This window comes from Ctenopharyngodon idella, chromosome 1 (assembly GCF_019924925.1).
Source record: "Ctenopharyngodon idella isolate HZGC_01 chromosome 1, HZGC01, whole genome shotgun sequence".
Taxonomy (NCBI): Eukaryota; Metazoa; Chordata; class Actinopteri; order Cypriniformes; family Xenocyprididae; genus Ctenopharyngodon; species Ctenopharyngodon idella.
The window spans coordinates 22,214,543-22,238,707 of record NC_067220.1 but is presented as its reverse complement, the minus strand read 5'-3'; the positions used below and the strand labels follow the sequence as shown (position 1 = coordinate 22,238,707).

General features: G+C 36.4%; 1 protein-coding gene across 9 annotated transcripts; it reads left to right on the top strand.

Annotated features, from left to right (window-relative positions):
* The first annotated feature begins 10,692 nt into the window (after positions 1–10,692).
* map9 (microtubule-associated protein 9) lies at positions 10,693–22,238 on the top strand. 9 transcript variants are annotated; one of them, XR_007932141.1, is made up of 13 exons: positions 10,694–11,258; positions 11,449–11,557; positions 11,651–12,271; positions 13,040–13,212; positions 14,663–14,759; positions 14,926–14,981; positions 15,205–15,275; positions 18,831–18,972; positions 19,113–19,202; positions 19,699–19,860; positions 20,768–20,916; positions 21,059–21,270; positions 21,705–21,773. XR_007932141.1 is itself a non-coding variant. In XM_051908707.1 (13 exons), the coding sequence occupies exons 1-13, from the start codon at positions 11,184–11,186 to the stop codon at positions 21,822–21,824; spliced, it is 1,995 nt and encodes a 664-aa protein (XP_051764667.1). In that variant the 5' UTR covers positions 10,702–11,183; the 3' UTR covers positions 21,825–22,238. The 9 variants fall into 9 exon arrangements, 4 of the variants coding, with proteins under 4 accessions (XP_051764667.1, XP_051764647.1, XP_051764637.1 ...); XM_051908707.1 differs by having other exon boundaries at positions 10,702–11,258; positions 19,705–19,860; positions 21,135–21,270; positions 21,705–22,238; XM_051908687.1 differs by having other exon boundaries at positions 10,704–11,258; positions 20,771–20,916; positions 21,135–21,270; positions 21,705–22,238.
* Positions 22,239–24,165: the final 1,927 nt, after the last annotated feature.

Below are 24,165 nucleotides of genomic sequence, written 5' to 3'. Positions count from 1 at the left end.
ACAAAAACAGATTTAAAGATTGTAAAACTTATATCTATTCTACAACACAGGCATACATCTGAACAAAAATGCCATGTTGAGTGAAAGACACAGGAGAAGAAAGTGAGACATCATACATCAATATCTGCCTATGTATTTATAAAGGCCCATTCACACCAAAAGCAATAACAATGACTATAACGATTAGCGTCCACACCAATGAACCTTAACAATCTGTTTAATATAATATGCAATTTTGTTGTGTGCTGCTTTAAAGGGGTGGTTCATTATGATTTCACTTTTTTAACTTTAGTTAGTGTGTAATGTTGCTTTTAGAGCACAAACAATATCTGCTAAGTTACGATGTTCAAATTTCAAAGCAAAGGGAGATATTTCCTTTTAAAGAATTCTCTGTTTAAGGACTACACCAAACGGCTGGTAGGGACTACAGCGAGCTTCTTCCGGGGTTGGTGACATCACTAACCCTAAAATTTGCATAAACCCTGCCCCCGAGAACATGCAACAAAGGAATGAGGTCATGTTATTGCAATACAGTATGTAGCGAATCTGTACAGGTATTTAATTAATTTATGGGTGAAATATATGAATATAATAAATCATAAAGCTTTATGATTGATTATAATACATATACCGACCCGAGAGGGAATTATACATATATTGTGAATTAATTACAACGAATTATAATCAATCACATATATGATTAGTTCTGGTTTGATAATAATTTAGAGAAACTATTAGTTTGTCCAGCAAACCGTTAGCTCCTCATAACCGATTATAAAAGGAAGGTTTTTCTCTGGCCACGAGAAAGACTTCCTATTCTAGCATCAATGCGTAAAGCAAGGATACTGGATCGAAACGTTAAAGTGACCTGGGTTTGTTGCATGAGCAAAAAAAACAATCGAGCATGAATATAATGTATTTAATATATGAAACTACGGATACAGAGACTATACTACTAAACATACACAAACAATACACATATATAGAAAGCGAAAGTAAAGTCAAGAAAACAGAGGTGATCAAAGGAATGGCAACTTACTAACAGTTAAAACCTTTGAGAGCCAGCAAGGAAACTCAGCTTACACATCGAGCTTAAAACGCTTTGGAAAGAATGGTTCTATACTTGCATAGGTTCAGGTGCTGTGGTCGTTTCGTGTTTCTGCAGGAGTTTCGGTGCGTGCGGCTGAAGCGATTGGTCCTTTTCCGAGAAGGTGTTCTTCGGCGGGATTTTCAAACAAGGGTTTAACTTAAGAGTAAGATAACCGGAAAATAAAGAAAAAGAGTCCGTCTCCTAGGCGATGAAGAGAGAAGACTTAGGGCGACGGATGAAGAGGGTTTGACAAAGAAACTTGTTGCCAAAAGATGGTCGTCCCGAAGAGAGGGGGCGCGTGATGGAAGCGCGGTCGCCGAGACGTCCGGGAGAGACGTGTGTTAAATGGCGAGAGACAATCGAGAGACAATTGAGAGATGCGTGTCGTTGTGTTTTAAGGACAACAGGCCAGAACGCCTCCTGGGATACATCAGCCAATGATGAGGGTGCGATTTTGGCGGGCAAACTCTTTCTTTGTCTCCATTTATGACCTAATTTGCATGGTTTATGAAGTGTCCGATCTGAGTACATTTTCTTCAAAGTACCATTAAAAATAGAAAAATGCATTTTACAGTCATGTGACATACATTTTCAATTAGAGCATAACGAAAGCTTTACAATGAGACCAAACTTGTCAGATGGCAAAGACATAAAAGGTGAGATACAGTTTATACTTGAGTTTTATCGTTTAGAAGAAAACTGATACAACTACAGTCATAGCTAAGCTTATATACTAGGGATAAATACATGCACCTTTAAATACAGCGACGGGTACATATTGGCACAGTCATATTTGGAGGATAAATGTACATTCACAATCTCCATGCGTGTTTGTGAGTGTCTGTATGTGTGTGTGTATTGGGGTTGTGGCCAGTGTCTGTGACCATATCACCTTTAGTCCCACCAGGGTGACTCTTTGAAGTCTCTGGAGCTGGTGAGAATATGTTCTGTTTTTCTTTACTGGGGTAACAAAGGTGCCAATGGGGCAATTGGTCCCGGACTTGCCGGAGCCGATTCGTGATTAACATGCACAGTTCAGGAGGCTAAAAGCATTCTGAAGATTCTAAAGTTGATTGACTCCGCCGGATCTATCCAGACGCTACAAGTACATAACACAAATGCAATAGCATGTCATAAAAGCAAGATGCCAAGATAAGTTATAAACTAGAGCTGCACGATTAATTGTAAAAAGATTGTGATCTCGATTCAAGCACCCAAGCGATCCTACTTTATTAATGACAACTATTCTTCCGCGTCTATTAAACCTTTGACAAAATCATACCGGAACGTTCAAATCTGTGTTTCTTGCTGCCAGAGCCAAAGAGAACCGTTTTGAATCACACATTACTTATTTCTGTGTTACAAATATTAACATTATCACAGAAGTACTGAGACATAAGTGTTAAGTTAGTATTTACCGATGTCTACGATAGCGCAATAGAGCAAACTACCTTTTAAAACGAAGTTGGCACGTCAAATAACGGTTGTATCAATCTAAATTCCACTAGGTGGCGACAAGTGACTGTTAAAAAATGTATTTGTCATTGAATCGTTCATTCAAAAGATTCGTTCAAAAACACTGATTCATCCAGCAATGAAACAAGTATTTATTAATGAGTCATTGAATTCATTCAAAACCATTTTTTAAATAATTCATTCAAACATTTTCCAGCAATTAAAGTCAGCAATTTATATTTTGTCAGAACCTAGTAAATTACATGATATTTTGTTTGGTTGTATATTCAGAATCGTGGGAGAATCGTGATCTCTATTTGAAACCAAAAAATCGTGATTCTCATTTTATCCCGAATCGTGCAGCTCTATAACCGTAATTAAACTAAACTATACCTGTTCTATCTTTATGCAGCATATATTCTCTGATTAGGCATCTTACAACAATCGCCCACATGAGCAATTTAGATTATCATGACAGAATATGCTAATCAAGGACTTTAAGATATCCCACATCAGCTACATAAATTAAGCAGCTAACCATTTAGAAACGTCCTGTTGCATTCTACATGTTGTCACTTCTTCTTGAGTCTCTTCATCATTGTCCGACTCCGGTTTGAACATAAAAGGCTAAACAGTTTCTGACATTTTCAGTGAGTCTTCATGAGGTAATCGGCGCTGCTAACACTATGTGCTAACCAAGCGACAACCTCCCCGTTTCTCGTGAAGCCAATACGGAAGTGACTTAAACTGCTATTCATCGACTGGCCGCTAGGGACAGGCTGCAAAAGAGAGCAGAATCTCACTGACCCACATGTTAGGCCAAGTTTACAGAAGAAAAAAAAAAAAAAACGTTTACAGCCTGGATCAAATTATGGTTTTGGTCTATACTGCTAATTTTGCCCTTCATGACAACTCTTAGGGGGGTGAATTTTTTTATAACTCATCCGTTTAAATTATATTAAGCCTTAAAGTTCTGCATAATTAAGGGCGTGGTCACTTGAATGACAGGTAGATTGCCGCTGCTGTCTGTGAGCCGTAACCTCAGCTAATTCCAGCCACTGAATTTGGCATCTCTGCCGTGTTTGTGCTTTTTTTCCGGGATTATTTTATACAATTATAAAATAATATGGCTTGCTGCGTTAATGGTCGAGACTCGAGACAGATGTGCGTCTGTGTAGATGTGCGCATGCGGAAGATAAACAGAACACACGTTGGATCGTAGCATTGGCTTAAAGTTTTGTTTGTGAGATTTACTACAATGACAATAGCGGGAGAATATTAAACTCCAACAGCAATGCTTGGATATTACAACTAAAACTGCTACACTATTTTGAAAAATTATAGTTTGCATAATTTCTTGAAGAACGATGATAGAGAGCAGATCATTCAGAAGAAATGTGATGCAAACAATGGATAATATATCAATATTTCATGGATTTAAAACTTTTGTGGACAAAAAGTACTGTTTTTTGTTTTTCAATGGACACTCATGGACATTTTTACCCAAGTGCCACTTGGATTCATCTCGCGATCGCTATTTCATTATAAAGGTATTAAGTCCCGTTTGTTTTTTCATGCTGTTATTTGCACACCCGACACAAATTCATTACTGATGCTGGAGCAGCTATATCGTAAAAAAGACACCGTATATTGAGAGTAATCCTTTATAACTTTCTAATGATATAACTTGTTATCTTTATTAATATTTTAGATAGTATCTAAGATAGATAGATAGCTCCTTTGCCTGCTAACATGATCATGTCGAGCTAGGCGGCGTAGCTTCAGCAACCAGGCAAGTTAGTTCCAACCACGTCCCGCCTCTTTGCCCATTTTCAGTTATCCGGGAGTGACGCGCTGCTAAGATGGCAGCGGCCTCATTATCGCTTCAAAAATGCTCTTCAAATGCTCTTATTGCTCTTCTTTTTTTTAGTCTATGGTGCTAACACAAGCTCTTGAAACTCCGCCCTCTGCTTAGGAGCAGCAGCTTATTTGCATTTAAAGGGACACACAAAAATGGAGCGTTTTTGCTCACCCTCAAAAAGTGACAAATTTAACATGCTATAAAAAAATTATCTGTGCGGTATTTTGAGCTAAAACTTCACATACACACTCTGGGGACATCAGAGACTTATTTTACATCTTGTAAAAATGGCATTGTATCAAGGTATTTGCCAGTTGGAGCAAACTTTTCTGGAAAGTTCGTTTTAGAAAGTTCGCTTTTGGAAATCCAGAAATGAACATTTGTTCGAAAATGATGTCACACCAGTTTATTCTTTGAATTAGCTTGAAGTATATTGGGGCCTTAACTCGGTCAAGTTCTGAGGACTAAGTTTTGCACAGTTCAAGTTTATAGGTTCATTCATCTATGATAGGTTCAACCAATGATAAAGCAACCAAGAGGAATCCTTTAGAACAGTGGTCTGGGGACTGACCACTTTGCACATTTTGTATGGCTCTCTTTATCTGATACACTCAGTTGAGTTCACAGAGCTCTCTCCTGATGAGCCAATGATCTGAATCAAGGGTGTTAAATAAAGGAGACAAACAAAAGTCTGACTGGAGTAGAGAACCACTGTTTTAGAAGCTGTGGACAAATTGCTCTGCATCTAGTAAGGACATTGATATTCTAGTCAGTGTCCTCCTATGTATCCTCAATCTGCCCAGGCTGGATTCTCTTTATCTCTTTTGGAATTACCATTTATAAATGGCAAGCCTGCTGGGAGCATGTTACCACTGATGAATTCAGTCAATTTAAAAGCAGCAGAAGTGCTGGTGTGTATGTTGTGTAGTGGCCTGCAGTCAAGTAAGGTCAAAATTTGGTTGGTATATCTCCACAGTAAAATTTAATTGCCGATTGTTGCAAAAAAAATTCTGTTGAATTTGCTAAAGTGGCAGAGCAATTCCTTTTACAGAAGCTTGAGTTGAAAAATGTGTCAAACTAATTGCTAATCGCTACAATAATAATCTGCTACAATGGTTATTTTGATGATTTAATACTTTCAGGCAAATGCACAAATACAAAAACATTTTAATTTAATTAACAACAATATATTCTTTTTATGTCATATTCAGCTAAATAAATGAGCTGATTTCTTTGTTCACAGTTGATGATCATTGATGGTTGATGGTTATTTTAAAGCTGACGATTACTTCATTTTATACCATACAGGTCTGTTGAATGCTTGATTATGAATGGTTAACACATTCTAAGGTGTGCAATTATTTTTCAGTAAACGCATGGCTATGAAGTATTTAGAGGTCTGTCAACCACATTACAGTTTCATATATCACTTCGCCAAATTATTTCAATTATTTTAAAGATCCTTATAGCCTAAAACAGCAAAAGAACTGAAAATTACAAAAGACACTGACCAAGCAAACAAATATGACAGTCACAATTTATATTAGGTGTCTTTAACTACTGTACTTATATCCAAAAATAAGTACAATGTACTTATTGTGTTGATGTATTAAAAAACACTTGTGCTGCTATTGAGGTGGGATACCGATAAGTTTAGGGACAGGTTTGGTGGTATGGGTAGGTTTAAGGGTGGGTTAAAAGGGAAGGTAAGGGTCAACAGTGTAGCTGTAATTACAGAAACTACTTACAGATGTAATTAGACACAGGTAATTATAAGTATATAAGTACAATGTAAAAACATATATGCACATATGTGCATTGTATTAAATGATTCATTTAAATGTACATAGTAGTTAAAGACACCAGTGCTTGAGGTGGAAGTGCCGGTACTCCCTATGCCCAGTTCCAAACTGATTCCTGAAGGGGGGGGGATGTAGTGGGCTTCCCTACATGCAACATGTTGAAAGTGCCGGTACGCAAGGAAAACTGGTGGTACGCTTAAGGTAAAAATAGAGAAGTGTACCGGCCCATTTCAAGCACTGAAAGACACCTAATATAAAGTGGGGCTAATATGTGTCAGGGTTATGTTTTGTTTGGCCTTTGTGTTTTTGGGATTTCTGTTTTTTGTATTAGTTTTCCTTTTACCCAGTTTTCCCGTTTGTCTCATTGGTTCATCTCATTCACCTGTCCCAATTAGCTTGTTAGCTCCTATGTTTGCACTATGTATTTAAGTTCTGAGTTTCAGTATGTCCCTTGTCCTGTATTGTTAATGTTTAGGTTACGAGGTTGTGTTTCTCCATTTTATTCTCCTGTTTCTTGTTGTAACAAGGTTAGTGTTCAGGGAAGAAGGAGGTGGGAACCGGTGAACGTTCAATGTAACATTAATAATACTCAAAATAAACAAACAAAAAATGAAAGTAAAAAACGGCAGCCCCTCACGGACGACTGCCGTACACACATAAACAAAACATAACGTAAAGTCCAGGCCTGGTCCTCTCTTGTGCTTCACTGTCTTCGCTCCTCCTTTTATACTTCCGAGCTCTTCCTTGATACGAGACCTTGATCAATCATGCCACCAGCCTTGCGCTGTTCTCACGGCCCTCAGTCTCGTCCTGCTTGCCACATACCCCCTCGCCCCTCACAGGCCAGGGGTACCCATGAGACTGTGCTCTACTCCCCCTCCCCCTCCAGGGGAACTCTTCACGGGCACCTGGGGGTAAGGACAGATGGGGTGAGAGAAAAGGAGATGGAAGCATCAAAGCGACAGAGACTAGAGAGGAGAGAGAGAAAAAAATTCTTGGTCTGGTTCCCAAAACGCACTGCCAATCAGGTCCTCCACCAGCTGGTTGAACTCCTCTGCGATGCCTGGCGGCAGCGCTGGACAGCCTTCGGTGGACGGCTCGACACTCCGAGTTTGTCCGTCCCCCCGGCAACTCACTCCAGCCCGCCACCTCGAGCATCCATGGCGGCAGACTCTGTTCAGCCATGCTCGATGTCACCGTGGATTCAGCGGCGAGGGCTCTGACAGAGCGTTCCTCCTCCTCCCGGGTTGTGGCACCAATGTAACACAGTTCGTTTATAAGGAAAGAAGGAGGTGGGAACCAGCGAACGTTCAACGTAACTTTAATATTCAAATTAAACAAACACAAAACAAAAGTAAAGGCGACAGCCCCTCACGGACGACTGCCGCACACAAACAAACGTAACTTAAATATTCCAGGCCTGGCCCTCTCTCGTCCTTCACTGTCGTCGCTCCTCCTTTTATACTTCCGAGCTCCTCCGTGAGATACAAGACCGGTGTGGCACGCAGGTGACACTCATTAGCACTCATGCCTCCGGCCTTGTCCCTCATCTCTTCCTGCCTGCCACACTTGTGTTAGAAGATATCATTAAAATCTATTTAGTTTATTCCTCATCGTGAGCTTCTCTACAACCACAAACCGTGACAATATGACTAACAATAAGATAAAAATTACTAACTATTTTTGTTTTCCCAACAAATGACCTTTTATCCATGAAAACCTCCTGCTTTCTCCTGCTGTCTCTCTGCATGCACACACAAAGTACAGATCTCAGAATTTACAGCTTCTATAAAATAGGACAAGCACACATTCAAAATATGCCAAATATGTTAAAGAGACTATAAATAAAATGCCGGAAAACCAGATTGCTTTAACTGTTGTGTTGCTGACATACACTGTATTCCATTTTATTACATCCTATCTCTCCATCTCTCGCACCAGTATTATTTATAGCTTTATATTTCATTGACAAAAACCATTCAGGCTTCGTTGGTGCTCCAAGGCATCTTTCAGCAACATGATTTTTTCCCATCATCCCCCTTTTCTGTTTGACACAAACCAGCAAGCAGTTTACAACTCACAACTCAAATAAACTGCAGCCATTTAAAAAGTCTCTTCCTCTTAATAAGAACATCTACATTTGTTGTAGCACACAGCTGGTCAATTTAAAACTTTCAAAGTTTCAACTGTGCAAACTACACTGACATAAGCAATTCTTTTGAACCTGACAGCTAGTACCTACCTCCTTTAGACATAAATCTACTGCTGAATTTAGAAAAAAGGGTTTGGCTTGATTATTTTTCAAGTGTTTCCCTGAAAGAACATGGAAGCTAGCCTTGACCCAGACCTAAGGTCAGTGGAGCTTTTGTAACAGGTTATTCTGTACACATTATTTTTTCCAGGCTCTCTTATTAGGTTATCAGATATGCTGTTTATAAAGGAGACCGAAAAGTCATATCTTCTACAGTAAAAAAAAAAAAAAACCTCATGGTACCACTAATAAACAGTACACATATGTAAAAGTTTTATTGTGACAGGGAGAGGCTGGTGTGAGGCTGTAGATTTAGGTATTGCGTAACCACAGTGATTTTTTTTCTTTATCTTGGTGTAGTCGATGGGCACAGCTGCCAGAGTAAGTAGATGGCGTAAGTGGGTTTCCTCCACAGTGCCTTAGGCCACTGATGCTCTTCTGTATATGCACTCTACTCTCCGCATGAAAATGATTACAGAGCAGCAATACAGTCATCCTCTATACACTTTAATATGAATGAGAGGCAAGATTGATGGAAGATTCTGGGTTCAATACAAAAGTTAAGCTCAATCAACAGCATTTGCAGCAAAATGTTGAGTATACCATGAAAAATCATTTTGAATCCTTGCAGTTTACGGTGAGGTACTTAATGCTTTTAAAAATGCTGTAGCTGTTCTCATCATTTTATAATTGTTTTGGAGTTTATGGTGTAAAATATATAACCTGTAACTTTTCAGGTCAGTATTAATATCTGCATGATCTAGTCTATAGTTGTCCTGGCCATATGAAATGTAAGAGTTGAAAGAATGTTCCAATGTTCCACTGAGAATGTTCCAAATTAGTAATGTTAATGGTGTATTAATATAAGTCATTATGAAGTATTACCAACACATACAGTTTATGGAAGTGATATAAACAGTTCCTGTCCAAACACAGCTGATGGGAGCGGTGTGATTAATATCTCAGACAATTCCTTGGCAAAAAACGCCAGAAGGATAAAAAAGGAAAAGAAAAAAGATTGTGATGGAGAAATAGATGCACTGGTGTCATACAAAGGTCAGAATCTTTATGTATATCCTTTTATAAGACATTTGTGGTGCTTGCAAGTTGTTGAAGATACAAAAGCAACATGGACCACTGGCTGGAAAGACTGAATCACATTACTTTTTTTGTGTGACAAATAAACATAGTATGCTTACTAAAACAAAAATGTTTACTAATATGACTGACATTAACAAACACACACACACACACACACACATTATATATATATATATATATATATATATATATATATATATTTATTTATTTATTTATTTATTTTTTCTCTCCAGGACAGGAACATTTTATGATGACTACCTCCCCCTGGTGGGTATATATGATATTATATTTTCAGAAATATATATTCGGCAATTGGTCCTGCAATGACAAAGGGGAAACCAGCCAGACTAAATAAATAAAAATGCTTTGGAAATATTTGTGTAAATATGGAATTTATACACTTTATACATGGACTATGCACCTATTACAAAAGATGCAAACAGGCTACTGATGCTCAAGAAGGCAACAGACAACATTAAGCACCAAGAGGATGTAAAGTTTTGAACAGGATGATGTGTAAAATGTTTTTATTTTCACCATATATATATAAATGCTGTATAAGAAATGTAGCTACATGTTCAAGACAATAACAATTCAATTTTAAATTCACTTTAACACAAATGTAGCCATATGAATTTTCAAATATTTCCAAAAATGAATATTTCAAAACACGGGAAGTTAGTTTATGCTGAAATTGTGTGTGCTGCCTGTTTTCCTAGCCATGGATTTTCACAGATATAAACTCTGTGTGATCCAAAGGTTTTAGATCAGGCACTGTCTTCAACTGAAGCTGGTCAGTTTTGATATGGAAGCACATTTCCGCCACATAAGAAAAATAAATCACACTTTGGTTAATTATGACATAAAAAGTCAAAATTATGACATAAAAATGGGAAATTTTGAGATAGGCCTACTAAGTAATAATTATAAGATAAAAGTCGAAATTATGACATAGGCCTACTCAGTCATAGGCCTAATTATGACATACTAATTCATAATTATGACAAAGTCATAATTATGGGATTTAAAAAAAAATATTATATATAAAGTCAAATTATAACATACTAAATCTAAGTTATAATTATAATTACGTAAGGTCTTTTTGATTATGTCATAATTTCAACTTTTTGTGTCATACTTTTTTTTTTTTTAGTCAGAATTTTTAATTTTTATGTTATGATGTTAGCATGATTTTTTTCTTCTTATGTGACTTAAATGGCCTTCCATAGGTTTTGCAATCCAAAAACCGCGACAGGTTCATTCAAATTGGATGAACTGGTAAAGCTTGGGGCATTCAATGTAAAAACGGTTTGCCATAGTTTTTTTTTTTTTTTTTTTTGCCATAGTATTTGCTACAGGAAGCAACGTCACCACACGCCCTCGTTTAAGGTAAGCCTTCGTCGTAGTAGGTTTCGTAAATTCTCATATGGTAGTTGCTTTGGTAACTCGCGTAAACAAATAGCGTCCATGATGAGCTGAACAACGCTTGCTACCTCTCATTTGTTTTGAAACTACGGAAGGTTTTAATTGTTTGAACGGTCGATTGTTAAATGCTATATCTAAAATGAGTATGTTTGTTTGTTTATTAACAAATGATTGCAATTAAACAGTCTGTTCGATAAGATGGATGACGAGCCTTTTTCTACAACGCTTGCTTACACGAAAAGCCCTAAAACATCCAGAAGAACAACTTTTCAGGTAACGTATAAGCGTCTAATCATTAGTGTACTTTTAAGTGAAATCTTTATTTAGATTGTCAGACACAACTACCTCTGTCTGAAAGCCTAGTGAGCTGCCTAGTTTCGAAACGAATTACGTTCGTAACCGCATAAACGCTCTCTAATGTAAGTATTGATGTCTATGACACGTGCATGTTGTTGAATTTCAGGATGAGCTAAAGAAAGCTGTGTCTACTAGAGCCAATAAGCATAGTTACTCTGATGACTTTGACGATTATGATGAAGAAGATGGTAAAATTGATTATGATGATGATGATGGTAGGTACAATGTCATGCTTATCTAAAACGTCTTAATAATTCAGTTTCAGTTTTAATGTTGTTCTTTGCCTTGAAATACTTGAATTGTTTCAGCAGACATGCTGAACAAACTCCTTACAAGACAAAAACAGAAAAAGGAGAGATTTAAAGCTGGGAAGACAAAAGGCAAAATCAATGATTTCAAGCTTTCAGATGATGAAGAAGAAAATGTCAAACCCAAAAAAGTATCTTTCATGAAAACCAAAAGAACCAGCTCACCTGTGCATTTTGAAGAGCTAAACTCCATGGGGAGTGCAGATGACCAGCATAGTTCTGTCCATTCCACCCAATCCAGGAATACTTCTCAAAGTCCAAGCAATTCTTACACTCCAGAGAAAAATCAACTGCCAGATTCCCCTTTTTCCTCTCTTTCTGACAAGTTTCAACCAGAATCTACTTTACCCCAGAAGGATGAACAGTTAAAATCAGTAATGAGGTTGAGGAACCAAACAGAATCTGTGGTGAGGAAGAGCCTTTCAGAAACACCACTGCCACTAAACTCTGAAAATAGCCAATGGGAATCTTCCGTCCCCCTTACATCAGAAGGCTCACAGTGGGACAGTCCAGTACCATTGCCTTCAGAAAAAGATGAGGACAACCAAAGGATTGGTGAAGATGGTGACGTACCCATTCCTCAACCCAGGGAGAGAAGTGTTAAACCAAAACTCTCTACAGGTCAGAGCTACAGTCTTTGCATGTGTGTTGTTTAAGATCTGTGGTATTTTGCAAGACCAATTATTACTACTGTTTATTATAATGCTGTTTTGGTGCTCAATTATAAATAATGGTTCTTATTACTTTTTGATGAATAGAAAGGATGAATAGAAAGTTCAATATAACAGCACTTATTGGAAATAGAAATCTTGGTAACACTTCATTATGGGGAACAATTATAACTTTTAACTAGTTGCATATTAGCCTGCATTTTGGCTGTTTATTAGTACTTATATAGCACATATTAATGTCTTATTCTACATTACCATATTCTACATCCCTTAATCCTACCCAATACTTGAACTTAACCACTACAACAACTACCTTACTAACTTTTAAATGCAGTAAATTAGGAGTTTATTGAGGAAATAGTCATAGTTAATAGTGAATATGTGTTCCCCATACTAAAGTGTTACAGAAATCTTTGTAACTTTATAAATGTCTTCTTTACTGTCACTTTTAAACAGTTTAATGTGTCCTTGCTGAATAAAAGTAATAAGAAATGTTTCATAAGCACCAAATCAGCATATTATAATTTCTTATGATAAGGATCATGTGACACTACAGACTGGAGTTAAGGCTGCTGAAAATCCAGCTTTGCTATCACAGGGATAGATTACATTTTAAAATATATTCTAATACAAAATATCTATTTTAAATTGTAATGATATTTCATAATATTAATGTTTTTACTGTATTTTCATCAAATAAATGGTTGTCTTTCTCAAGACATGTCCCCCAGACCCAAGCCCAGACAGAGGACAGCAAATATGTGTGACACTGGTCAGTTAGAAGAGGAACCGCAAGCAGAAACCCCTGCCTTCAGCAGAACAGCCACATCCTCCATGTCTATACCCTTTTCCAACAGATCCTCTTCTGAGAAGACAAATGAAAGTTTTCAGGTAAAAAGTTTAAATGATAGAAAGAAAAAAGTGAAATAGCAGAAACCAATTTAAACGCTGTAATTACTAAAATCCCTGCTTAGAGATGTTAAATTTTTGAATGAGTGGAGCCATATGTAGAGTCTGTTAACGGTAGTTAATATCTCACAACAGAAACAAGCTGATCAGGTTTAAATCCAGATTCAAGCAAATGTTTTTACAGATCCTTGTTTTATTTTTTAACCCCACTAATGCGTTAAAAAACGGTATACGCGTTTTGCATTCAAGGGTCTGTTTGGACCCGGTGGAACGTAAGCTTATAAAACAGTCAAAGTTTAATGTTTTTCAACTAAAACCTATTGTATCTAATCAGTAACTTCTCATTAATGAGTGAATACACAAAAGTATTAAAGTTTTGAATGTTACCATGTTTTTACCATGCTATTTCTTCATTTACCCCCTTTTTATTAATAAAAAAAAAATTGAGAAATTCTTTGAGATTTAAATTTAAGAACTATACAGCAAAAACCGGTGTGATGCAAGAAAAGATATTTTTATCAATATTTATGATACTTTTTATTTGAATATGTCATTAGATTAAATTTATAAGAACATATAATATGAGAATTACCATTGACTTCAATGGATTTAATGAAATTTATTTGAAACTTATAACTCATGACTGCTCAAAACAGTCTAAATTTATGAAACTTACATGTTGATATTGACATTGATATTACTCTGAAATGTTTCAATCAAAATATATTCATTTTACTTGAATAAACTATTACTTTCATATGAAAAAATGATAAACAGCCTGAATCTGCTTTTCATGCTGCAATGATTCATCAATGAAGAAAACACATGCAAATAGAAAAAACACCAGCAAATAAAGAAAACATCTTCATCAGTTTGACAACACATGCGCTGCAAAAGTCCACAACACATGCAACTAGAGAAACGCGTCCACAATACATGCAAATAGAGAAACGCGCTGCAAAAGTCCACAACACCAACAAAAGTTTACATTCTAATGCATTTAAGTGCAACTATATTGATAGTTATAGCGAACATTTTTTCTATTCTTATCGAATAAGACGTACCGTCGATAAATATCGATACCGTTTTATCGCCCAGGCCTATAATAGATGTAAAAAAAATAATATAAATAAATAATAATAATAAAAGAAACTCAGCATAATTTCATGTATAAAGCCACAGTTCAGTTTCGGATCAAAATGGACCAAAAAACAAATGCAAAAGGTGTAAAAAATGTAGTTTTAATGGTTATATTTCTTACAAAGAAAGAAAAAATAAATAAATGGTGTTAACACACTTACAAAATGTAATCGTCGTACTAAAAAAAAAAAAATTGTAAAAATAAATAAATAAATAAAATTATGTACCTCTTCCCAGTCCTGTCAAGATGGACCAGAATGCAATAGCAGGGTTAACCCTATTTTTACTGCAGGGTCCAGATGAACACCAGGCCATGTCAGAAAAGTCCAAAACACAGTCTTTTTCAACAGAAGAGCAAGTGTCTGAGGCTCCAGCTACTGCAGACAGTGGTATGTGTGGGAATGAATTTAGACTGTTTTAATGTTCAGACTTTCACTGTTGTAATGATAGTATATTTTGGTATTGTTAATCTGTGACCTAACATCTAATATTTTAAAGTAAATTATAGTGAAGTATTATTAATAATTTTAAATAAATATGTAATTTTCATTCTAGTTGCCTCAGAAGAGAGCAAAGAGAGAAACCACTCAACATCATTTGAAGAAAAGCATGTAAGTCCAATTAAGAGTGAAATAGATCTTGTTCTTATCGATTACTCTGAAAGGTTGCTTTCCGAAAATGGCATCTCTGTCAGCAGTGTAATAAGAAACAGCTTTTTTTATACGTTACTGAAGGATGCAGAGCCCAACATATTAAGGTCAATTAAATGCCTTGTCAAAATTTAAATGCTAATGTAATTCTTAATTAAATCTGTCTTCTCACTTTTCCAATCAGGAGATTTTCCAGGATGACCTTGACCACATGTCAACCACACAAAGCCGAATGTCTAGAAAATCCACAGAAAGGTTAGTGGATTTCTCTAATACTTGCAGTGATGGGCATGTGGTAGACTTCTGAAATAAGGAGGCAAAGTCTCTTCTTTTTTAAAAGTGTAAATTCATGTTCTATTTGATGTTAACACTGCATCTGGAGCACCATTTCACAGCACACTTAATAAGGATAGTTCACAAAAAAAAAAAAAAAAAGGAATATTCTGTCAGCCTTTACTCACCCTCATGTCATTCCAAACCCTTATGACCTTCATTCCAGAGATGGACACTCGAGTTAGTGACTCGGACTCGAGTCGCATTTTGACTCAGACTCGACTTGAAATGACTTCAGTCTTGACTCGACTCGACACAAAAGACTCGTGAATATTTTAAAAACAATTTAAGTCTTTTACCCTTAACTACTGATATAATAAATAAAGAATTTTTAATGTGTTTGAATGGTTTTATAATATCTGCGTCACATTTATTTCCCTATGTGTCGTGGTAGATCGGACTCTTGTCATAGAATTTGATTACGTATGTCCGTGTATTGCACGTAAACCGAGATCGTATTATTATAGGGAGATAAGAGGGTCCGCCAATGCGCACCGCCCGTACCGCCAGTTAGCATTAGCCGTTACGCTTTTTTGGCTAAAGGTTGCAGGCATGCCTTCCAGTGGCTTTGGCGTAAACTTCGAAATGTCATAAAAGTCCCATGAAACATGACGGGAGCCACCGTGCCATATGTTCTTTCGTTTGGGTTTATTAACATGTCAGATCGGCTAGATGCACAGAATGTGGGAAAACAATTAAAGACACCAGAACAACATCATTGAGACATCGCATCCACAAAGGTTAGTCACATTAACTCACACAGCTAGTTATTATACTGTGGTGTAGTTGCATGGCTCGTTTGGATTGCCAGCCTGTTAAAATATGAACAAAAAAAAATAAACTATCCTTTAAACCTAGCACTACATTTTATCAATATTTTCGTATTATATGCAGCTTTTACTTTTTTTAATGTGCATAAGAGAGAGATAGAAAGAGATGTTAATCCATTTATTACTTAAAGCTCATATTTTAATTTATCGCAATCAGCATGTGTACAGTTTTCTATTGACATTCTTAAACATTCCAAGGTTTATGTTTTCTGATAAAGACTGTCATCAATAACAACGAAGCTGTATAACAAACTGCTGTATAACAAGCCACGACTCACTGGCACTATCTTGCGTCCACTTAGCGGCTGTATTGAAAATGACTACTCGTGTTGCCAGGACGATTGTTTTGTACATTGTAATGGATTATAAAGTAACAAGCTGGATGTACATTATCCAGGCTTACATCATAGGACCCTAATTTAAAAAAAAAAAAACAGATGATAGAAAGATCATAATATATTGTCTATATAATACAACTAGGATAAAAATAGGATTTGAGTATGAGATTTTTTTTTTCTTTCTTTTTTTTTTCTTCGAGACTTGACTCGGACTCGTGACAAAAGACTCCAGACTTGACTCAGACTCCAGTGATAAAGACTTCAGACTCGACTCGGACTCCAGCTTAAAGACTTCAGACTTGACTCGGACTCCAGATAAAAGACTCGTGAACATCTCTGCTTCATTCATCTTTGAGATTTCTGAGATTTCTAAATGCATAGTGGAAAGTAATCCATATGAATAGAGAGAGAAATTTAACCTCTAAGGCAGTCAACAAGAAACCACTACTGTAATATTTATACACTGCTCAAAAAAATTAAAGGAACACTTTGAAAACACATCAGATCTCAATAGGGAAAAATATCATGCTGGATATCTATACTGATATGGACTGGGTAATGTGTTAGGAATGAAAGGATGCCTCATCGTTTGATGGAAATGAAAATTATCAACCTACAGAGGACTGAATTCAAAGACACCCCGAAAATCAAGGTGAAAAAATTATGCAGCAGGCTAGTCCATTTTGTTGAAATTTCATTGCAGCAACTCAAAACGGTACTCAGTACTTTGTATGGCCCCCACGTGCTTGTATGCATGCCTGACAACTTCGAGGCATGCTCCTAATAAGATAACGGATGGTGTCCTGGGGTATTTCCTCCCAGATCTGGACCGTGGCATCACTGAGCTCCTGGACACTCTGAGGTGCAACCTGGCGGCATCAGATGGACCGAAACATAATGTCCCAGAGGTGTTCTATTGGATTTAGGTCAGGAGAGTGTGGGGGCCATTAAATGGTATCAATTCTTTCATCCTCCAGGAACTGCCTGCATACTCTGCCACATGAGGCCGGCCATTGTCGTGCACCAGGAGGAACCCAGGACCCACTGCACCAGGGTAGGGTCTGACAATGGGTCCAAGGATTTCATCCCGATACCTAATGGCTGTCAGGGTACCATTGTCTAGCCTGTAGAGGTCTGTACGTGCCTCCATGGATTTGCCTCCACAGACCATCACTGACCCACCACCAAACCGGTCATGCTGAACGATGTTACAGGCAGCATAACGTTCTCCACGGCGTCTCCAGATCCTTTCACGTCTGTCACATGTGCTCAGGGTGAACCTGCTCTCATCTGAAAAGCATAGGGCGCCAGTGGCGGACCTGCCAATTCTGGTGTTCAATGGCAAATGCCAATCGAGCTCCATGGTCCCGGGCAGTGAGCACAGGTCCCACTAGAGGAAGTTGGGCCCTCAGGCCACCCTCATGAAGTCTGTTTCTGATTGTTTGGTCAGAGACATTCACACCGGTGGCCTGCTGGAGGTCATTTTGTAGGGCTCTGGCAGTGCTCATCCTGTTCCTCCTTGCACAAAGGAGCAGATACCAGTCCTGCTGATAGGTTAAGGACCTTCTACGGCCCTGTCCAGCTCTCCTAGAGTAACTGCCTGTCTCCTGGAATCTCCTCCATGTTCTTGAGACTGTGCTGGGAGACACAGCAAACCTTCTGGCAATGGCACGTATTGATGTGTCATCCTGGAGGAGTTGGACTGCCTGTGCAACCTCTGTAGGGTCCAGGTATCGCCTCATGCTACCAGTAGTGACACTGACCATAGCCAAATGCAAAACTAGTGAAAAACAGTCAGAAGAGATTAGTAGGGGGAAAAAAAATGTCAGTGGCCTCCACCTGTAAAACCATTCCTGTTTTGGGGGTCGTCTCATTGTTGCCCATCTAGTGCACCTGTTGTTAATTTGATTAACACCAAAGCAGCTGAAACTGATTAACAACCCCCTCTGCTACTTAACTGACCAGATCAATATCTCAGGAGTTTAACTGACTTGATGCTATTCTCTGATTAAAAAGTGTTCCTTTTATTATTATTTTTTGAGCAGTGTATTATCATTTACATTAACATACTTTAATGATAGTCTCACCAAGTTTTAAACACTTCTGCTAATTATTTTTTCATGGTAATTTTTTCCACCTTGCTTCCTTTTATTCATATCTGTCTCATATATATATATATATATATATATATATATATATATATATATATATATATATGAGGAATAAATTACACCTTAAGAGTGCTAAAGAGTGTTATTTAAATGCACCAAACATTGAAAACTCAAAGAAGAATATCTTTCGGACATTAGACCTTCAAGCTCCCAGTCATGCAGTTCCAGAAAGTCCAAAAGCTCATATATAGAGTCCAAATACCTTGGAACATTGAAGATTTTGGATCAGAGGACACAGGTTCCAGAGGCAGCAGATTCACTAAGAGCTGCTGTGTACCAGGTTAGACTAATCATTTACTAAAAACATAATAATTAAGTTACATCTAGAGACTGACATGATTTTTTTATTAAAAACTTTTTTAATGCATCTAAAATGTTTTTTTTTTTTTGTTTTTTTTTTTTTTTTTTTTATCTTAACAGGAATGGCTAAAAAAGAAAGAAGAAACTTTAAAAATAGCAAGAAAAGCAAAAAAGCAGGAAGAGAAATTGAAAGAGGAGAAAATGCAAGAGGTAATTAACATAAACCAACGCTGCATCCGAAATCGACTACTTCCCTACTATATATGTGAAAAACTGTACGCCAAAAAAGTAGTATGTCCAAATTCATAGTATTCAACAAAAAATTACCCGGATGACCTATTACTTCTGCCGAGATTCTGAAGTGTGCATTCGATAGACACTTTACTATCCCACAAGGCCACAGAAGAGGATTTATGAAAGTCAGTGAAGCGACGCAGCTGACGCTGGTAGGTCACGTGACCGTAACAACATGGCGGATTTTGTACGTCTGAATTTCATTCATACTACCCATATTCGTACTATATAGAGCGTACTTTTTTTAACCATTTCGAAGTAAGTTTAAATTCAAACGTAGTACCTAGTCAGACAGTATGCGACTTCGGATGCACCGCAAAGATTTAATACACATTTCTTCTGCAATAAATTAATTGAATTCTTTAGTCAACATAGTCCTGTTGTGATTTATTTATTGTCATTTCCCTTTGAGGAAAAGCTTGCTAAAATTGCAGATGCAAAGGCCTCTTATGATGCCTGGAAAGAGAAAAAAGCTGAAATCATCAGAAAGAAAGTCAAAGAAAATCAGGAGGCAATCAACCAACAACAAATGGAAATGGATAAAAAACAAGAAAAAAAGGAAACAGCAAAACAGGTCAGTATTTTTCATTAATAATTATAAAAAAAAATGGTTTATTAGAAATATTGTAAACCTTTTACTGTATTAAAAAGATATAAGAGATTTGAAAAGTACACTCCACATAAAGTCCAAGGTGGCACTGATCTGCCCCAACTGACGGTTGTTCAACCCAGTCAAAGTTGTTAGAATATACTAATGGTTTGAGAATTTTGTCACACGCAAAATAATCATAGCTCAAATATATGAAATGCACCATATTTCTCTTGTATAGTTTACTGTATGTGTGTGAATGTGGTTTGCTGTAGTGGCCAAACTGCACAGAAGCCTTGTGAACCCTTTGCTAAAAGTCTTGAGAAAGGGACCCCTGTGAAGGTATTCAGTTACTCAGTTTCATTTGGAGTGTCCCTTCAAGTAAAATTCCCTTGCCACCATGCCTGTCAAGGACATCATAACAGTGCCTTTGGCTTCAAGGCATTTTAGATCCAGCATTTTAGCCCCTTTCAGAACTGTCATGTCCTTGTCATGTCTGATTTATTTATTTATTTATTTTCTGATGTCTGGACTGTCTGCAGTAGTTTCGGATCTGCAGGCTTTACTCTTGAAAGTTGACATATCTTGCCGTGTGACGTAGTGTACTTATCTTAGACTAAATAAATTTTGCTAATTGTTTTATAAGTGCTTACAGCTTTTGTGACTTCATATTAATTGGGAGACTGTGGAATATTTGTACTTTTAAAAAGCCATTTGCCACAGTACATGACTAAAAATGATGGTGATTAAATAAAGGTGATTAAAAATTAAAAGAGAGAGAGAAATAATACCCAGCAGAACCTATAATATACTGATAGATACAATATATACTACGAAATGCAGTTTTAGAACAATCATTCACATAAAGATATCACAATCTAATTTACAAAAGCAGGTTTTTGAGAAGTGGAAAGAGGAGCATGACAGTATCCTTAAAGACAGGATAAAGGAAAAGAAGCAGACTGAGAGAAAAGAGAAACTACAGCAGGTCAGAGAAAAAGAGGAAAGAAAGAAGGACTGCACCTCTGCTTTCACTGAATGGTAAGAAAGACACAATATATTAATGGTAAGAAAGATACATATATTACCCTAATTTATTCCTTTTATTTTGTTAAATAGCTCACATTTGAAGTTACTCAAGCAATTATGTATTGATTAAGATGTAAATGTGCTCTTTGTGAAGCCTCCGGTTACAGATCGACATTAATGACTGTGCCGTTATGAAGAACATGACTTTCAGTTAATTACTAATTACATAGGAGTTACCGAAAGAAGGATGTCATTGAAGAGAAGGTAAGGGCAGAACGCAGGAAGGAGAAAATAAAGGAAGTGGAGGAGAAATATGAAAAGGAGGAAAAAGAAAAAATGGCCTTGGAGATGTACGACAAATGGCTGGTATGTTACAGTAAATTTATTTACAAACAATTTCCCAATCACACGTATCATTTTGCACTGTAAAAACAGTTTTGTAGAAAATACATTTCCATGGCATTGCTGTTTATTATTTGTTAAAAAGTTGCTCTTAAACTCTTCTTCATTGTCAGTTGCCATTCAATTTTTTTTCATTATGGTAAATGATATTTGTGTGAAAAGGGCAGATCAGTTATATTTCTACAAAGTGGGGTTTAGTGCATGGCGTCCTCATTTGTCACGCCATGCACTAAAGCTTCTTACGTATAAACACATTTAAACAGATGCTTTGAGACTGAGACATACATGTTTTAATCTGTATTGAAAATACATTCATTTTAATTAGCAAACCGTAAACACAAGCTTTTCACTGTTTTGATTGACGTAGAATTTATATGGTCCTGGTCCTTTTATTACAGAGAAGAAAAGAGTTTCAACAAAAAAGAGAGAGAAATGAAAAGAGGATACAGGCTATTCTTCAGGATGAGCCCCCTCCACCCTGGAGCCCACCTAATAAAACCATCCCATTTGGAAAATGAGCTTTATTTAATTTTGTTTTTAACCCCCTTTTTTTTCCTTTTTTTTTTTTTTGACATTTGATATAATTATTTCAGGAATAATTGAAACAAATACTACATTACATTTTCATCAAGATGTCTTTAAATTAGAAAATATACATTTGATCATAAACATGGCAAGATAAGAGCGATAAATATGAGATACATAGAGATAAATATGTGCTGTTTATATATAATGGCATTATAGGTTGATCAAAGCCTTATACTTATTTACAAGAAATGTGTTTTTTAAAATTATGTGTTCAATTTATGTTCTTTTATGGAATTTTTTTTACTTGTTGACAAAAACATTCACAGTTTGGATCTTTTCATTGTTTGTTCTGATGATAATCTTTATTGTATTATTTATCTTATAAAACATATCTTGAAATTCTACATCTGTGCCTTGTATTACTTCTCTTAAACTCCAGTTAATCAGCCTTCTGAGCCTAAGTTGCAGGCACTGTACAGTCAAACCAAAAATTATTTAGACATTTTTGATATATTTTTACTAGTGGGTGCAGGACGCTATAGTTCATTTATGTAAGTGAGGATAGCAAAATAAAGTAAACTGTGACATTTTATACCCAAAAATTCTTCATACAGTGGACTACCAGTAAAAGAGATAAAAAAATTTGGAACCAAAAATTACTCAGACACTTTGACCTGACCATGTTTTGCTTAAAGGATTAGTCCACTTTCAAATAAAATTTTCCTGATAATTTACTCACCACCATGTCATCCAAGATGTCCATGTCCTTCTTTCTTCAGTCAAAAAGAAATTAACTGTTGAAGGTCAAAATTACAGTTTCAGCGCAGCTTTAAAGGGCTTTAAACGATACCAGACGAGGAATAAGGGCCTTATCTAGCAAAATGATCTGTCATTTTCGAAAAAAATGTAAATGTATATGCTTTATATAAACAAATGATCGCCTTCCAAGTGGTTCCGCCAAAACCGCATTTCGTATTCTTCAAAAAGCTTATGCTGTATGTCCTACGCCTTCCCTATTCAACTTACGGAACGAACGCAGCGCCAGTTCCATTTTTACTGTAACTAGAATAGGGAAGGCGCACAGTGGAGTCCACTGAAGTCCACTATAAGGAGAATAATCCTGGAATGTTTTCATCAAAAACCTTAATTTCTTTTCGACTGAACAAAGAAGGACATGGACATCTTGGATGACGTGGGGGTGAGTAAATTATCAGGAAAATTTTATTTGAAAGTGAACTAATCCTTTAAGTGTTATCTGACTGATGCAATTAGGAGATCCAAGGTCAGATGATTAAATTGATTTTATTTCTTAATAAAATATAATCAGAAAATAAATGATAGACATATTGATTTTGAATGATAAAGATTAATAAATTTAATAAATGAAAATTACCATAACAGAATAATACAAACAATTATCAATCGACTTCCAATATCTCTGAAATATTGAAGTACAAAATACAAGTATTATCAAAGAAAAGTGTTAGTAATAATCTTAATCAGATTTTAGTAAAATCTTAAATCCAAATATAATGTTACTCAAAGTTTAAGTATAAATCTCTAAGTCTGAGTGAAATGATCTTGCCTAATGAAGAATAAAGTTTGACGAGATCTCGTTGATATGCAAAGAGCAGAAATTGAGTCACTATCGAGAAGATATCAGATGGTGAATGAATATACAGGGGAAAAGGGGTTCTCCTAAAAAAAAAAAAAAAAACAGACATAAACAAGTTCCTCTTTTGGTCTTCACAAACATCATTAAACCACAGGAACTATTAAAGCAATCAAAAATAATACAGTTGTCTCAGCATTTTGCAGGTTCAAATTACAGTCTGACAGGGGGATTAGAAGGACAAAACGAGGTATCAGATCCTCTTTTTGTGGAAATCAGATCTACATCCTTGAAGACAAAGACCTATTATAATGTCCCTTGGCTTTTGTTCAAACTACGCACATCTACTTTTGTAGACATGACCTTTTAAAAGATATTTGTACTTTAACACCCTAGCATATGCCAAAGGAAACTTTCAGAAAGTGTGTATGTGTGCAGCAGCTTTTAAGAAAACATACTAGTCAGCAATGTAACCTTAAAAGGCCTTTCATGAGAGAATACAGTGTACATTGGCCATAAAAATCATAAAAACATATAACAATAAATGATTACAATATTACTAATTAAATGATTAATTATGGGCAAGAAAGACATTTTCATTTTCAATCTTCACTCAAAAATATATTATTTCTATAAAAATATAATTAAAGGGTTAGTTCACCCAAAAATTCCAAAGATGAATGAAGGCCTTACAGGTGTGGAACGACATGAGGGTGAGT